This window comes from Sinohyriopsis cumingii, chromosome 15 (genome assembly GCF_028554795.1).
Source record: "Sinohyriopsis cumingii isolate HCF-2022 chromosome 15, ASM2855479v2, whole genome shotgun sequence".
NCBI classification, from domain to species: Eukaryota; Metazoa; Mollusca; class Bivalvia; order Unionida; family Unionidae; genus Sinohyriopsis; species Sinohyriopsis cumingii.
This window is the reverse complement of record NC_142975.1, coordinates 82,109,926-82,126,339: the sequence shown is the minus strand read 5'-3', so window position 1 is coordinate 82,126,339 and position 16,414 is coordinate 82,109,926. Positions and strand designations below refer to the sequence as shown.

Here is a 16,414-nt window from a genome sequence, read left to right as displayed (position 1 = left end):
AGCACATGATGTTGATAAGAAGACTGTACTAAGTCCATTTTGATAAGAAGACCACTAAGCACATGCTGTTGATAAGAAGACTGTACTAAGTACATGTTGATAAGAAGACCGCTAACACATAATGTTGATAACAAGACTGTACTAAGTACATGTTGATAGAAGACCACTAAGCACATGCTGTTGATATGAAGACTGTACTAAGTACATGTTGATAAGAAGACAACTAAGCACATGCTGTTGATAAGAAGACTGTACTAAGTACATGTTGATAAGAAGACTGTACTAAGTACATGTTGAAAAGAAGACTACAAAACACATGCTGTTGATATGAAGACTGTACTAAGTACATGTTGATAAGAAGACTGTACTAAGTACATGTTGATAAACAGACTACTAAACACATGCTGTTGATAATACTACTAAGTACACACTGTTGATAAGAAGACTGTACAAAGCAGATGCTTTTGATAATAAGATTACTAAGCACATTGCTGTTGATAAGAAGACTGTACTAAGCAAATTACTTTGACTTAATTTGATGTGTTCATCCAGACCAATAGCTGGGCAGCAAGTTTGCAAGTTCAAAGACTTACCTGAGTCCTACTTCAACAAGCTGTTGAATGGGGAAAATGTATTGATCATTTTAACTGTGCTGATATTAGCAGTGACTGAATTTGATGGCAGAAAACCCCCCAGATGTACATGTGGTCATTGTAAGATTACATCAAAAAAAAGAACAACTTTAGCTTTCATTATTGTGCACTAATAAACACCCCTCATTAGGAAAATATAACACCTTGGGGGATATTAATTAGGGAATATATGGTAACTGTTTTAAGTATTTCTTGTTTAATAATGCATCAAGTTGTGAAATAAGTCTAGAATTTATCAGTCAACTATACACTGTTTCCTCCAGTCTCGTATAGCTGTTAAGGTGGGGACTAAAGTGCAATATTTTCTTCCTTTAAATGATTTGGTTTGATATTGCATATGTTACAGTACGTATCACTATGGCATTTTGAGGACCCTGACCATTGTGTTATAGTTGGGTTTCATTGTTTGTAGGTAGGTAAGTATGTATGTGTTTTAACAGTATGTCATCATTATATTGTGCTGAATAAGATCAAGTTAAAATGTAAAGATACAACTTTGCAAAAGGAAAGTTTGATAGAAATGTGACAAAAATTTTGTTTAGCTGATTTACTTTCAGTTTACTTTTTTCATGATAATTAATGTTTTCAATAGCTACTTTATCCTGCCACTTGTTTTGTAGAAGTGAGATATGTAACTATATAATACAGTCTGGATTGTATCCTCTTTACAATTGGTAAAAATTTACACCAAATGCTGAGGCTATTTTCTTGTTCAGGTTGTGAACCGTTTGAAACTTAGATGAATGGTATTGATGCCTACTTGTAATTTATATTACTGTTTTTCTGATGATCTTATTACCTTGACTTCTAGATGCTGTCTGGACAAAGGAGAAAAATCCAGAATTCTATGACAATAAGGAACATATCATACTGGTGATGGAAAAATTGAACATCATCACCAGGACAAGGTCATTCACTGAGGATGGAAAGGAGGTTGAGGTCTGTTTATTGAAAGCCTTTTACTTGTGTATTTGTTGTTTATTCTACACTATAATGTGTATTCCTATAGTATTAACAATGACCATTTATGCCACACTATAGTGAGTATTCATATAGTGTTAACACTGACTGTTTATCCACACTATAGTGAGTATACATACAGTGTTAACAATTACTGTTTATCCCACACTATAGTGAGTATTCATACAGTGCTAACAATGACTGTTTATCCCACACTTTAGTGAGTATTCATACATTGTTAACAATGACTGTTTATCCCACACTATAGTGAGTATTCATACAGTGTTAACAATTACTGTTTATCCCACACTATAGCGAGTATTCATACAGTGTTAACAATGACTGTTTATCCCACACTGTGGTGAGTATTCATGGTGGTTTATGATGCTACGTGCCTGAGGCATGATGCCCCAGTGCTGGACATCACTGTAAACTGTCACACTGCAGACATCATAGCGATATGACTGAAACAAATTGTTAAAGCTACGTTAGAACTCCAAAACACACACACACACACACTCACACATTAGCAAAGCTGTTTATGCCACACTATAGTGATTATTTATGCCATGCTACTGTGATTATTCATGTAGTGTTAACAGGGCTGTTTATACCACACTATAGTGAGTATTCATATAATACTGACAGTGACTATTTATGCCACACTATAGTGCATATCCATACAGTGCTGACAATACCTATTTATGCCACACTATAGGGAGTATTCCTGTAGTGTTTAACAATGACTATTTATACTACACTATGGTGCATATTCATATAGTGCTGACAATGAATAATTGTGCCATGCTATAGTGAGCATTCATATGGTGTTAACAATAACTGTTCCTTAGGTTAATCTTTACATCCTGCCAGTACACATTTCCCATCTGTTTGTATGTCATACATTTTCATTTCTAGTTGGTCCTGAATAAAAATAGTGCCTATCTTGACTCCAAATAAGGCTACCACTGTGTCCATCAAGAACATCAGGATATCGCTTCTCCTTCTGAACAGATGATCATATCAACATGGACTTTTCACTAAAAGACTGTATATTATTTATATTTTGTTCTAACTGAAAATGTTGCTGATCTGTCATGCAGTATGGCCACCAAAAACAGCCATCTTTCTTAACACGTTTGTTATTGCTACTTAACAAGTGGCATGGGAGTTTTACTAAACAATTTCTTATAATGTTTGGTTTGTCCTAAATGAAAACGGTCTCTGACTTCTTATAATGTCTAGTTGGTCCTATATGAAAATGGTGCCCAACTTCTTATACTGTTTGGTTGGTCCTAAATGAAAATGGTGCCCCACTTATACTGTCTGGTTGGTCCTATATGAAAATGCTGCCCAACTTCTTATACTGTCTGGTTGGTGCTATATGAAAATGGTCCCCGACTTCTTATACACCTGGTTGGTTCTATATGAAAATGGTGCTAATCAGACCTCCAATTTTATGGTCATTGTGGTCATCTTGAAAATTATGTAAATGCTTCTTCTCCAGAATCAACAACTATATCCAGGTAAAGTTTTCATTAAAAGACTTTTACTTATTGGGGTTTCGATTAAAGCATTGTAGAACAGTATGCATCTGGCTTGGATTAAAATTAATGTTTGCCTCACCTCAAACATAGTGCTATAGTGGCTATATCAGATTGATAATAAAAAACACTCTGACCTTGATTTCAATGTCATAGTTTTTGACTTGAGGGTTTTTAACTGTATTGGCCAGCAAGCTTGGTAACATGGACAAGTGAAAATGGATTTTTGTCAAACATGGCTTGCAGATGTATTAGAATCCTTTGAAACCTTTAATGCATCACTTAAATAATTTTGGATTTTTGGATTGTTGTTTTTTTCTTAAATATTGGTTATATATTTGACCAAATATATAATGTGGGTATTTTCTAACATTGTTTGAGTCTGATTTGGTGAATTTCTATCCATGATATCTGGTTCAAGGACAAATATGTACTGTACTTAAGGATAGAGTTTGAACCTGTGAACTTAGACATGTTGGAAAATATTTATTATCATGTATGCTGGAGTTTTTCCAAAATATCATAGATGGTTTCAGTATTCATAAAAAGTGAGAAAAAAAACCCCAGAAGAAATGGGCTTCTCTTGGATGTCTTCAGTGTCTTGGACGTCTGGATGTCTTGGATGTTTGGATGTCTGAATGTCTTGGATGTCTGGATATCTTGGACGTCTGGATGTCTTGGATGACTTGAATGTCAGAATGTCTTGGATGTCTGGATGTACTGGATGTCTGGATGTCTTGGATGTTTGGATGTCTGGATGTATTGGATGTCTGGATGTATTGGATGTCTTGGATGTCTTGGATGACTTGAATGTCAGAATGTCTTGGATATCTGAATGTCTGGATGTCTTGGTTGTCTGGATGTCTGGATGTCTTGGATGTCTCGATGTCTTGCATGTCTGGATTTCTTGTTTGTCTGGATGTTCTTTTCACTCAGTAGAGCATCACCCTTTTAAGAAACTCTTGTTTTCAACTGCATTTATAAAAGTGTGAAGGCTGTGAATGTACGGAGTGTGCGTCACTTCTTTTTTTTTACACATCATCCTGTCTTTGTTTAAAGAAAAACAATTTATAGTCTTTGCTTATTCTTGTATAAACGATTGTTTTCAAGGTTTATTTTACTTCATATTTTTATTCCAGATGGAAGATTACTTTCTTGCTCCCTGTATGCTCCGTCAGGAAATGCCTAAAGAAGTTATCTCCCCTGAACCATGTCATCCGATGGAGAGCTCATCAGTTCTGTGCTATGTCTTCATTGAAAAGTTTCTACCGCCTCCCATCTTTCATAGGCTTCTTGCAGCCTGCTTAGATTGCTGGCCCATTGCTAAGGAAGGATCTGAGCACTTGATTTACTGTGGGTGTTGTGTCTTCAGAATTGACCAGAGCCACAAACTCACTTTGTACACCAGAAATTATGTCATTTTTGCACGTGTTGCTAGAGTGGATAAAAGGATGCCAAGTTCAAAACTGTGCATCAGTGTACGTGAATTCATAGAAGAGATGCTTTCCAAGATCATCAGCTACCTTTGCCATAACCTAGCATTTGAGTGCTGTATAAAGTGCCCTGAATCCAGAGAGGATTTCCTGGAAGGTGTGATTCCAGTGTCAAAGCTAAATGTGTCTGAATTAAAGTGCCCATCTCATGGTCATCACCCGATTCTGTCACATGAACTCAAAAAGTTCTGGTTCCAAGCTGAGGTGAGCTTTTTTATCTATATCTAAAAGGTTTAAAGAAATATGGAGATGAAAACTCCAATAATCTGTACAACAAGTGAGAAACTGTAATCAGGTTCTGTCCTTAGGGGTGACAGGGCTAAAACTTTGCATTGTGTTAGCATAAAGCTGATATTCCTTTCTCCCCATATTGCTGTCAATGGAGTACTGAGGAGTAAGGTAATTTGAGAATGAACTCAAATGACAGCAATAATGCCCCAATGATGGTTTTGTATCTTTAATATCAGTAATTGGAACAAAGGTCTACATGGATAAGGCTTGTCACACTTGACCATCAGTAATTATCAAATTGAAATTTGGGTTGTAACTGCTGATTTGTTCTTGGTAAATCCTAGCCTTCAGGCTTTAGTGAATTTCAATGACGTGTTGACTTAATACTAATCTCCAAAATGCCTCCCGAAAGAAAAAAACGTCATTTTAAACATCATTAAGTATTCAGTGGGCACTTCAAATAAGAAACGTATAAAAAAATGACAACTTTAATACATACAGTAGATTTCTAAATTACCTTATACAAGCTTGCCTGCTGCTCAGGCTGAAGCAGTGTGCTTAGTACAATTTGTAGACGGGTATTCGAGTTGATGTTATGAACCGTTCTGATACAGGTACTTTGAAGATGAATTAAAATGTTATTTTGTGGAAGAAGATTGAATCCTGGAGTAACAATTTATACTTTTGTAATAAACGTGACATGAATAAAACAAATATTTTTTTTCTCAATTTGTCTCAGAAACAAACATACAGGAATAATTTTATGTGGCAAAAGTACTAGTACTAATACTACTGCTATTATTATTATTATTGTTTTTATTATTAATATTAAAAACACAATTTATTGCTGTGATATTAAAAGTGTATCAAGTCTTTCTAATGGTCTCTATCATCTCCCATTTCTGCATGTAGGGAGGGGTAACTTGTCTCAGTTTTTTGGAGCCAAGGATGGTCTCTGTTAATGAAACGTTCTTGTATATTAATTCACGCTACTTTCTGTTAGCAATGTTATAACTAAATGTGCACATTCAAGTATGATACCTCATTTGAAAATAATGGGGCAGTGACACATTGCCTGTCATTAAAGACAGAAAAATATTTTGTTCTCCTCTTGTTGGCTTGTGAATGATTTCCTATAATTTCTGTTTATTGCAAAATTAACTAGCTACATAGTCACTTAGATGAAATCTTCAACATGCCTCCTTTGGTTACTTTGAAATAGATAAAACTCAAAAGAACAAAGATCTTTATGTTGCAGTGTTTCACTAAGTGGGTACTAAATTAAGAAGCTAAGATAAATTGCTAATGTGCACAAATAAGAATGACATTCTAATTAAGTTTATATTTTACAAATATATGAGATTTTAGTAATGAATCGTATCATTGTAGCAATTAACATTGTAGCATTTGGCATTGTGACATTTGGCATTGTAAATGTTTTATGATTTTCTTATTATAACATTGTAACATTTGTATGATTTTCTTATTTAACATTGTAACATTTGTATGATTTTCTCATTTAACATTGTAACATTTGTATGACTGTATTCTTTAACATTGTAAAATTTGAGATTGTAACAATGTATGATTGGCTAATTATTTAACATGGCTTATTTAACACTGTAAGATTTATGATTGGCTTATTTGACATTGTAAGATTTATGATTGGCTTATTTGACATTTGTAACATTTGTATTATTAAATTATTCTCTTGCTTTATTTTAGGAAAGCCAAGGAAATGAAAGAGAATATAGTGGTAAGCATCAGAAAAAATGTGTTATTTTAGTCTGAGACTTTAGCATTAATCAGCATGCATTATCCATGTCTTGATACAATGTCAACTGGCAGACAAGAAAGATAATGAAGGTGCAAATATCTGTGGACAAAACAGCTTTTAGTGGCAATTGAAAATAGGGAAATAAAAGTCAATCACATTAGTCTGGGCTACAGTCTGGCCAATTTTTTTTTAAAGTTTTAGATTGATGGTCTGTGCAGATGTGAAAATTAGGTGTAAGACCCTCTGCTTTACCCCTTAGATTAAATCTGCTAATTTCAAGTTCCATCACTCTTATCAAATTGTCCTTACTTCTAAAAATACACATGGTGTGTGTATATGATTTGGACTTTTAATGTAGCTTTAACTATTTTTCAGTCATATCGCTACAATGTCTGCCTTGTGACAGTTTATAGTGATGTCTAGCACTGGGGCATCATGTCACAGACATATGGCATCATGTCCCACTCAGTCACATTATTCTGGCACCAGGTCGACCAGTCCTAACACTAACTTATTAATGATGAGAGCGCCTAATGTGGCAGCTGTTATACCATTTTTTAAGTCTTTGATATGACTTGGTCGGGATTTGAACCTGCGACCTCCTGCATCCAGGCCACTGGAGCATCAATACACATGGTATCATCATCACTTCATTTTGAATTAATTGCCGTATTGTGAAAATTAGAAACAATGTTCCTTACAATCACTTTTATCATGGATTTTATTTCAAAAGCAATTATTGGTTGTGTCAGAGAAGCTTGGACTACATAAAAGCATTCTCATTTCATTTTGGATAAGGCAAAGGTCATGTCTTACTTGGTTATTATTAGGATTGATCACCATGGAAAACAACTCACATGTCACCATGCATTGATATTGCCACAATGTCCATAGGGTCCCATTAATAAATGATAATCTCTTTTTGATGGATTATCAACAGGGAATAAAAGGAATAGAATGATAATCTCCTTTTGATGGATTATCAGCAGGGAATAAAAGGAACAGAATGATAATCTCTTTTTGATGGATTATCAGCAGGGAATAAAAGGAATAGAATGATAATCTGTTTTTGATGGATTATCATCAGGGAATAAAAGGAATATAATGATAATATCATTTTGATGGATTGTCAGCAGGGAATAAAAGGAATAGAATGATAATCTCCTTTTGATGGATTATCAGCAGGGAATAAAAGGAAAAGAATACATTTGCAAGGCATATATCAATGACTGTGCCCAGGTTAGGAGCAAATAATAAATTCCATTATCATATTATTTTCTTCTTGTTTATATTCTTGGTAGGAATTCCAATGTCTTCAATCCTATCGAAATAAATAATTAGTTAAGAGAGATTAATGTAATGATGTATTAATGTAATACTGTAATAATGTACCATTGCTTGCAAGACATGTGCATGCCAATAGTCACTTTTGAAATTAAAGTACATTGGTGATTACAAATAAGTGTTTCTTCAAACCAGTTGTTACATTTTTCGGTTCAGTTGCAAAGCATGAATTGAGTCTGATGCTATCTGGAATCAACACTTGGGTTAGGGCAGGCATTAACAACCTACTTTACAAAGCGTGTCACTTAAATTTTTTCTGGATTAATTACAAAATGAATGAGGGAATGCCACCAGTAAGAGAGTAACATTGTTAACATAAAGACTGCCCTTCATGTGCCACACACAACTTCTTGACATGCCACCTTGTGGCATACGTGCTGTAGGTTGCCAACCCGTGGGTTTAAGGGCTGTTTTTTGTTCATGATCTCAGACAATAGTGCATATAGAGTCACACAACTTTGTACATAGATGATTTCATATGGAGTGATAAATATTTTTTTCAGGAACATTGGGTCATAGTGACCTGAATTTCATGATTTATTGAATTTGGTTTGTCTTTGCATTTAGGTCAGTATTACTTGTAGAGTCACATATCTTGCTATATAATTGCAGAATGAGGAATTATACAGAGAAAAGTGGTACTGTGACCTATATTTCATGGTTCAGTGTTTTGTCCTTGCCTTGAGCTTATTTTCTTTAAAGAATGTTTGAGTTTAGGTCACTTTCTCAATCAATATTACCAGTACTTGGTGTATAGATTTGATACGAGGTGGCATTTTTAATATGCCGTTTGGAGTACTGCACCTTTCTGTTAAATTTAGGTTACTGTTACCAATATTTGTGACTTTGGTAAACGTTTCTTTCAGCACTTTTTCTTAGTCACCATTGTCATTGGAGTCTTGTAACTTCACATCCAAATGCATCATGAAAAGTGTGACAACCTTAATTGAAAAGTGGATCACTATATCTTATATTTTAAGATTCCGTCATTTGTGCTTACTTTCATGTTGAGCTGAGTGTGTCTAGGTGAGGGTTTATATTTATGCCATTTTCTTAGACACTATTGGTCATATAATTGTTTAAGTTGATATTGAGATGAATCCATCCATGGTTTAAACAAAAGAAAAACAAGCAACAATGATTGATACCACATGAATAAAAGTGAACTTACAGTATGCATGCTTTGCAATTTTGGCTACATACCACTGGCAGTTTTATTTTCAGATGGATTAAATGCAAGAATTTAACAGTAAAAGACATTCTGTAATTTATCGGTAGGTTGTAGAATATACTGTATTATATTGCTTCATTCTTGATCTTGATATGCTTTAGTTTCTTCTCTGCCACCTAATCTGCAAGACAAGAAACCATCTGAAAGAGAGTTAGGACGACTGTCAATGAAAATTGGAAAGGAATGTGTTCTCCTTGGTCTAGAGCTGGGAATCACCTGGGTGGAGATCCAGCAAATACAGATGGACTATCGTTATACAGTGACTCAGTGTCTCATGTTCTTGTATAGATGGACACTACAAAGAAGGGACAGGGCCACATTTAGAAACCTAGAAAAGGCATGCAGAAATGCTGAAATTTATGTTGATATTCAAAAATCAATCAACATAGCAGGTGTGTGTAAAAAAAAAATTGAAACAATATAATTATGACATAATTTCGATCTAAAAAAAAATGCTTATTATATTTTCATTTCAGTTTGCAGAGCAAGTATGTTTCACGAAAAGGAGGTAAAATGATATATTTATGATGAAATTTAAATCTGAAAGAAAAAATTACTGTAAAATCTTTTAAAAACTATATAATTCCTTAAAAGTTATTTCCAAGGCTTCAAGAGTAATGATAAAAACAGATTATTCCAAGAGTGAAATCAAGGTTAACGACAAGTTTTAGACCTTTATGAGACTGATTTTTACCAATCTTTTTGTTCACCTGCCTTATGATGTAATCTGCCAGTCTATCTGTTGCAAATATCATTTTCAACAATAACTTGAGTTGTCCACCATCAGCAAAGCAAACTTTATGGATGGCTTGCACTTGAGGTAAGGAAGAAATTTGATAATCGATTTCTGGGATCAAAAGTTTAAAGGTGAATGTCACAGTGACCGAAGAAGAAAAATAATTTCTAAAGAAGATGTTGCCTTCACTGCCATAATTATCTACCAAACTTTGTGGATGGCTGGCACTTTCAGTAACAGAGGTGCCTTTCATTTTCATGGTCAAAAGGTCAAAGTTCAGGACTGATGTAACTGAAAGAATATAAATGGTTTCCTGAGCAATACAGTTAGTTTATATCGGATACCAGGAATAACATTTGTAGGTGGATTATTCTTGTTATAAGATGCCTATTTATTTTAATGTTATAAGGCAAATACCACTTGACTGAAGAAAGAAAAATATTCTTTGGAAAGAGAATTAGTTGTTGATCAGGTACTTTCACCAAGATTTGTGGATGACTTGATTGTTGTGTTTCAATGGAGCTTTTGGCTGCAACCCTAAAAAATATTTTTTCTGAGCCTCATGACACTATTTTCACATGTTGATAAGCTTTTCCACCCTCAAAAAGATCTTAGTGACCCTCTGTGACCCTCAGAGATGTCCTCATGACCTTTATTTGGTTTGTGACCTGGGGATTGGGAACCATTGACTTAGGGGAATAAAAGGTAGGGGGTTTGAAGGTCAGAGGTCATAGTTATGGGAAGTCAAATAAGAAAATAATGGTTTCAGCACATTAAATTTAAAGTTGGAATCCATTGGTCAATAATCTACAGTCCAACATGCACTATTGATGCCTACATAGAAGATATTTAAAAATGGGGTGGCATTTAATGTGCCAGTCAAAATAGTTATACAGATATGTTCTGGTACAGCTTTGGGTTCCAGTGTCTAAAGTTAAAGTTAGGATTCAGTATTGTAATTTTCTTTCACATTTTCCTTTCAACTTTACATATATTACTTTGGAACCTTTTGAGATTCAGTATCAATCTTTTAAGTTCCACCTACATTGTTTCTTCTGCGCTGTAATTTAAGAGCTGCTTAAAAATAAGTGATTAAACATAATTTTCTGATGTATTGTCACTTGAAGATGTGTTGCATTCCACAATTAGGATTCCATCATAAAGGTCAGGATCACATGTTCTTACTGTTTCCATTTTCTATAGTAAAGCTGTTTGATATAATGAGACAAACCATGGTACATTTATATCTAAAATTAAATGGTATTTCAAGGCTGCATCTTCATGGTCATGGTGGCCAGTCAATTTTGTCTTTTATGCATTTTTACTCTAGTCATGCCCTTTGAGATAGAGCATTGAAACATTGTTACTTTCCACGTCATCCCCAGTATCCCTTCAAAGATGCATATGGTAGTATAATAAGAGGACATCCACTATCTTGCAGATCCAGCCATCCCAAACTACAAACAAATCACATTATTTGGCTTGTTTTAATAATAAAAGTGCCAATAGATTATCTACCTGTTGAGGCAGAAGTCAGAAAAGAGTGGTCTCCCTTAGAAGGGTTGGTACCAAATGGTGTTAATTAACATCACTTGCTACTAAAACTCTTGCATGATCTGCATGTTCTCACTAGAGGCAATGTTCTCTCTTGTATGTTCTCACTAGAGACATTGTTCTCTCTTGTATGTTCTCACTAGAGGCATTGTTGTCTCTTGTATGTTCAGCTTTCACTTGAGGGCTTTTTTATTGCTCGTACTTGAAGTATGTTCTCACTCAAGGCACCTTTGATTTTGTGCCTTTTCTTCAGTTTGGGACTGATCCATAGGAGAAAATACCTGATGGAAATATACTTTGTCTCTTTCCATACTGAATTCTCCTCTGTTCTTACAGGAGACCATCTTTGCTAGCGAAGGTTCCATTATGTTAACCTATCTATACCTTGGCAGATTGATCCGATATTTCAGTGCAGCATATATTGGATCTCATGAGTTGCGTCCCATAGTATGCAATGTTTCCTAATTGCATGTAACAGTGGTGCATTGTCCATCAGCTGAAAATGGTGGAGGTAGTTAATTTGAAAAGGATACTTTGTAAGTTTAGCATCCAAAGTCTGACTACATACCAGAGAAGAGCCATTAATGGTGTATTTGATCATGGAATGAGGTATTTGTGCCAACAGAGCATGGAGGTGGAAAAGGCTTACTTTTGACTCCATTCCAGCTGTGTGTTCCCCTTAATCATGCAGGAACAGTGTTGAAATTTTAAGAAGTTGATTTCGGTTGAAGTCCACAGACCCGAAGCAAGGAAATATCAGGTTAATCTGCCAAGGTTTAGATAGGTTAACATATTGGAACCTTGGCTAGCAAAGATGATTAGAGACAAAATATTTTCCAACTGAGTTGTTTATTTAATTGTTTGATATGCTATGTGTTATCTTAATTGCCTGTTTTAATGATGGATAATGCTGGTAAATTTATCTCAGTAATATACTTTTTTCTAAGTTATATCAAAGAGTGACTGCTCCAATGCCCTAAGTGGTTAGAGTGTTCACCTCGGATATAGGAGGATGCAAGTTTGAACCCCAGCCAAGTCATACTAAAGACTTATAAATTGGTACTAGCAGCTGCATATATTGGCACTCAGCATTAAGAGGATAGTGTTAGGACCGGTTGACCTGGTGTCAGGATAATATGACCGGATGGGACATCCTGCTACATGTCTGCGACATGATGCCGAGTGCTAACCTCACTATGTATAAACTGCCACACTGCAGACATCATAGCAATATAACTGGAAAATTGTTAAAGCTAAATTAAAAATCCAAATCACACACACATAGAAATGACAATATATGCCCAGAAATAAACTCCTTTATTAAAAAACTTCTTTTGCATTATCTTAATTTATAATGTGCACTTCAGAGTTAGTTTAGTGCAGTGCTTGACTGATTCAGTCTGCATATAACATTGTTTTGCTTTCTGTCTTTACAGGTAACAATGAACAGGATTAGATGTCAGGACTGTATAAAGTTTAAACTAGCTTAAGATAATCACCCTACCATCATAACTCCTTAGGGTGTTCATCAGATAAGAAATGGGCGACAGATACATCCAACATTAACCCATACTTGTGAAAAGGCACAAAAATGCTCCCATACAGACATAGACATGATCTTTATTTCGGTCAATGCTGCCTGAGTTGCCAGGTTTCTCATATTCCTGTCACTCAAGGCAATATGATGGCCCGTTTCAGAGAGGATATGGCAGTCTTTGTTATATTATGCCCTCTTAACAAATTAAGCTCTGCTGTCACTTACATTTCCACAAGTTAATCATGCCAACAATGTTGAACCAACTACTGGAGCAGCAGTAGCATGGGACGTCAGCTCACAGGGACCAGTTGTGAACAACCCATCACCACATATAGCTCCAGTATTGGCTGTGGTGATCTATCCCTCAATAGCTGGACCATGGCAGCATATGTCAGCTCACAGTAACTAGTCCTGGACAACTCATCACCACATATAAACTGCAATACTAGCATTGGATGACAGCTCTCTGGAACCAGACCTAGATAATTCGTCACCACATATAGATCCCAGTTTTGACCATGGTGGATCAATAGCTGGATCATGGCACCATATGACAGATCACGGAGACAAGTCTTGGATAAATCATCACCAAATATAGAACCTGTTCCTGACTTGGGATGGCAGGACACAGGGACCAGCCCTAGAAAACTTGTCACTACATATAGACCCTAGTACTGCAGACTTGGGATGACATCTTACAGGGACCAGTCCTGAACAGCCAGTCACCTCATATAGACCAGTACAGGTTGAGGTGTTCCTTCAATAAGTTGATTATGGCACCAGATGTCAGCAGGCCTGAGATTTCATTTACTTTAACTCCAGCACCTATACTCTCTGTCACTGGGACAGGGAATGATCTTTTTAACTGGTATATACATTCCCGGACTCAACATTCAGATGGCCATTGGAACCAAGTCATGCTGCTTCCATTTCCAAATCTGTTGCTCATGCCCAACTAAACCAATGCAGAATTTCCCTTTCCTGGACAATATTCTTTGGAATTTTAATAAAACATAAAGTGAAGTACTGGATGGGTTACCATACTGGATGGACTTCCATGCTGGATGGACTTCCAACTTTCCCGACTACAAACTTCATCAATTCAGGCATTGCAAGCATTAAGGGAAGCTTCTTTGTTACCACAGACCTCTGATTTTGAAGATGTATTCTCACAAGCCCCATCTTTTCTACACAACCTGACAGTGCCCAAAAAACGCTGTCTACCATGCCCCTTTTAAGAAAAATTGTCTTTTGACTAGGCCGTTTTTTTTTTGTCCATTTCTGCCTCCTTTGTAATTGGCTGTTGACAGAATGTACAGCTGCATTGATCGTTTATATTCAAACAGTCTGGTCTAGTTGAGTTACTAAATGTCAAACAAATGTTGTTGAAAGGGAACTTGAGATGTCTTCCTTTCCAGAATGATTATTCCCAACTTACTCCATTCTAGTCTACACATGCCTATATAACAGCAAAAACACATCACCTGCTTCTAATTGCTTAAATTCCTTTTCCAAGTCTCTTGGCCCCAGTCCATGTTGATTATTCCTTCTTCAAATCAGTATTGTTTAGCCATTATTGAAAAGAACATTATTCCAGTTTGATTAATTATTCATAGCCAATAGCATCTTTTTTCTATGTACACATTGCAACTGTGTTCTATATCACACATCAAAATTTGCCTTTCTTTTCGTCTTTTGGTGTTGTTTTGGCATTTCACCTATCTTTATATATGGATTGACTGGTTGTCTCCTCAGGCCTTGCTTTATTTAAGTGCTATCTATGTTCATTTTTGAAATTTATAGGTTTTGAATGTTCCTTACGTATCCCAATATATTATGCTAATGTATTTGAAAAAGAATTAGGTTTTGAGGAAAATACATTTACCTGTCATTGATAATACTTTCCTGGTCATAAAAATGGAAGAACTTCCAAAGTCATTCATGTAATTACATCCCAGGAAGTGTTTGTGCACAAATATTCCACTCTCGATGTATCTGCCAGTTCAAGCGATTTTGTACCAGCCCCTCTATCCAAATGGAGATCACTCTTGTATGACTTCATCTCAGAAGGCAATGACTTTGTCAATACTTTTGATGTTAAGAAGATTCAGATGACATGGTTAACATATTGTTTGGTTAGAAGGGCTATATTTGAAAGTTAGTGAATGTTCCAGTGTTTTATGATTGGGTAAGTATTACTGAAGAAGAGTTTGACTTCAGAAGTAGGCTTTAGCTTTACACAAATCCTTTTGGTGACCTCACCACCATCATTGGGGGGCAATCATTAACTGAATTGGCTTGCTTATACTCAATAATTTTTAACCAATTGCATTTTTTATGAAGCTTTGTACGAAAAAGTACATGGTTGCTGTAACCTAACTGAAAACAGTTAAAATGTGATCAATTAATTCTTAACTTCCATATTTAGTGAAGAGTTTTAGGTGGTTGTATTCATGATGGAACACAAATCCTTTTGGTGACCTCACCACCATCATTGGGGGACAATCATTAACTGAATTTGCTTGCTTACACTCAGTAATTTTTAGATGGTTTTATTCATGATAGTAATGGTCAGGAAGTAGTTGAAACGGGAAGCTTTAATGTACATACAGTTACCCTAACCATCAATCTAATAATCAATCAAAGGTTAATATCAGAAATCTGTTTTATTTTAATTTATTAATTAATCTTGCATTTGACAGGTTTAAAAAATTGGAAATTAGATAATAAACAGTTGAACTGTAAATTCTTATAATTTACAATAAAGCTAAATTTGGATCAGCGGTAAAATATGGCCCAAAATTCAAACAGTTATTCAGTGCTTTACAAATCAACTTGCCTAGTGCCAGAACAAGTGCTGCCATTTGGCTCAGGCAATTCTGTTGGTAAGTCTATCATGCTTGCTCAAGGGCAAGTCCAAAAATTATGTTGAGAGAAATCTACATAAAAAAGGGGTCCTGGTAATTTCATAACGCTTTATGTTCTGTAATATGTTTTGCATAGATCAACACCTTTATTTAGGAATTATATGTATCACATTCTTCTATTACTTAAGTGCTCACAGTTTCTTTCATCTGTTGATCTTTTATTTCACACAATATACTGTCAAGAGGTTGTTATTTCTATCTTGTCAAGGTTATAATCACATTTTGTTAGAGACTGAATTTGCCGTATTTCAAGTTCTAAACTAACAGCTGGTTTGTGAGCTCTGAAATATTCTTGTTCCAAACAATGTACATATCAAATGTTGCTTTGCTGCATGTCTCCAAATTTCAAGTTGACAAGGAGATAATTGTTAATAACGTAACTAATGAGATTTGTTCTACACGTCTGAGTGGATGTTAAGTGGCATTC

The 16,414-nt window shown here is 35.3% G+C and overlaps 1 protein-coding gene across 1 annotated transcript in view; it reads left to right on the top strand.

The window, feature by feature from the left end:
• The window catches only part of LOC149782188 (uncharacterized), a 64,596-nt gene that overhangs the window by 35,520 nt on the left and 12,662 nt on the right, over positions 1–16,414 (top strand). The window contains exons 11-14 of the mRNA XM_089933600.1: positions 1,465–1,592; positions 4,297–4,854; positions 6,607–6,637; positions 9,335–9,625. Of these exons, the coding sequence (XP_089789726.1) occupies positions 1,465–1,592; positions 4,297–4,854; positions 6,607–6,637; positions 9,335–9,625 (1,008 nt within the window). The remainder of the gene's footprint in view (positions 1–1,464; positions 1,593–4,296; positions 4,855–6,606; positions 6,638–9,334; positions 9,626–16,414) is intronic.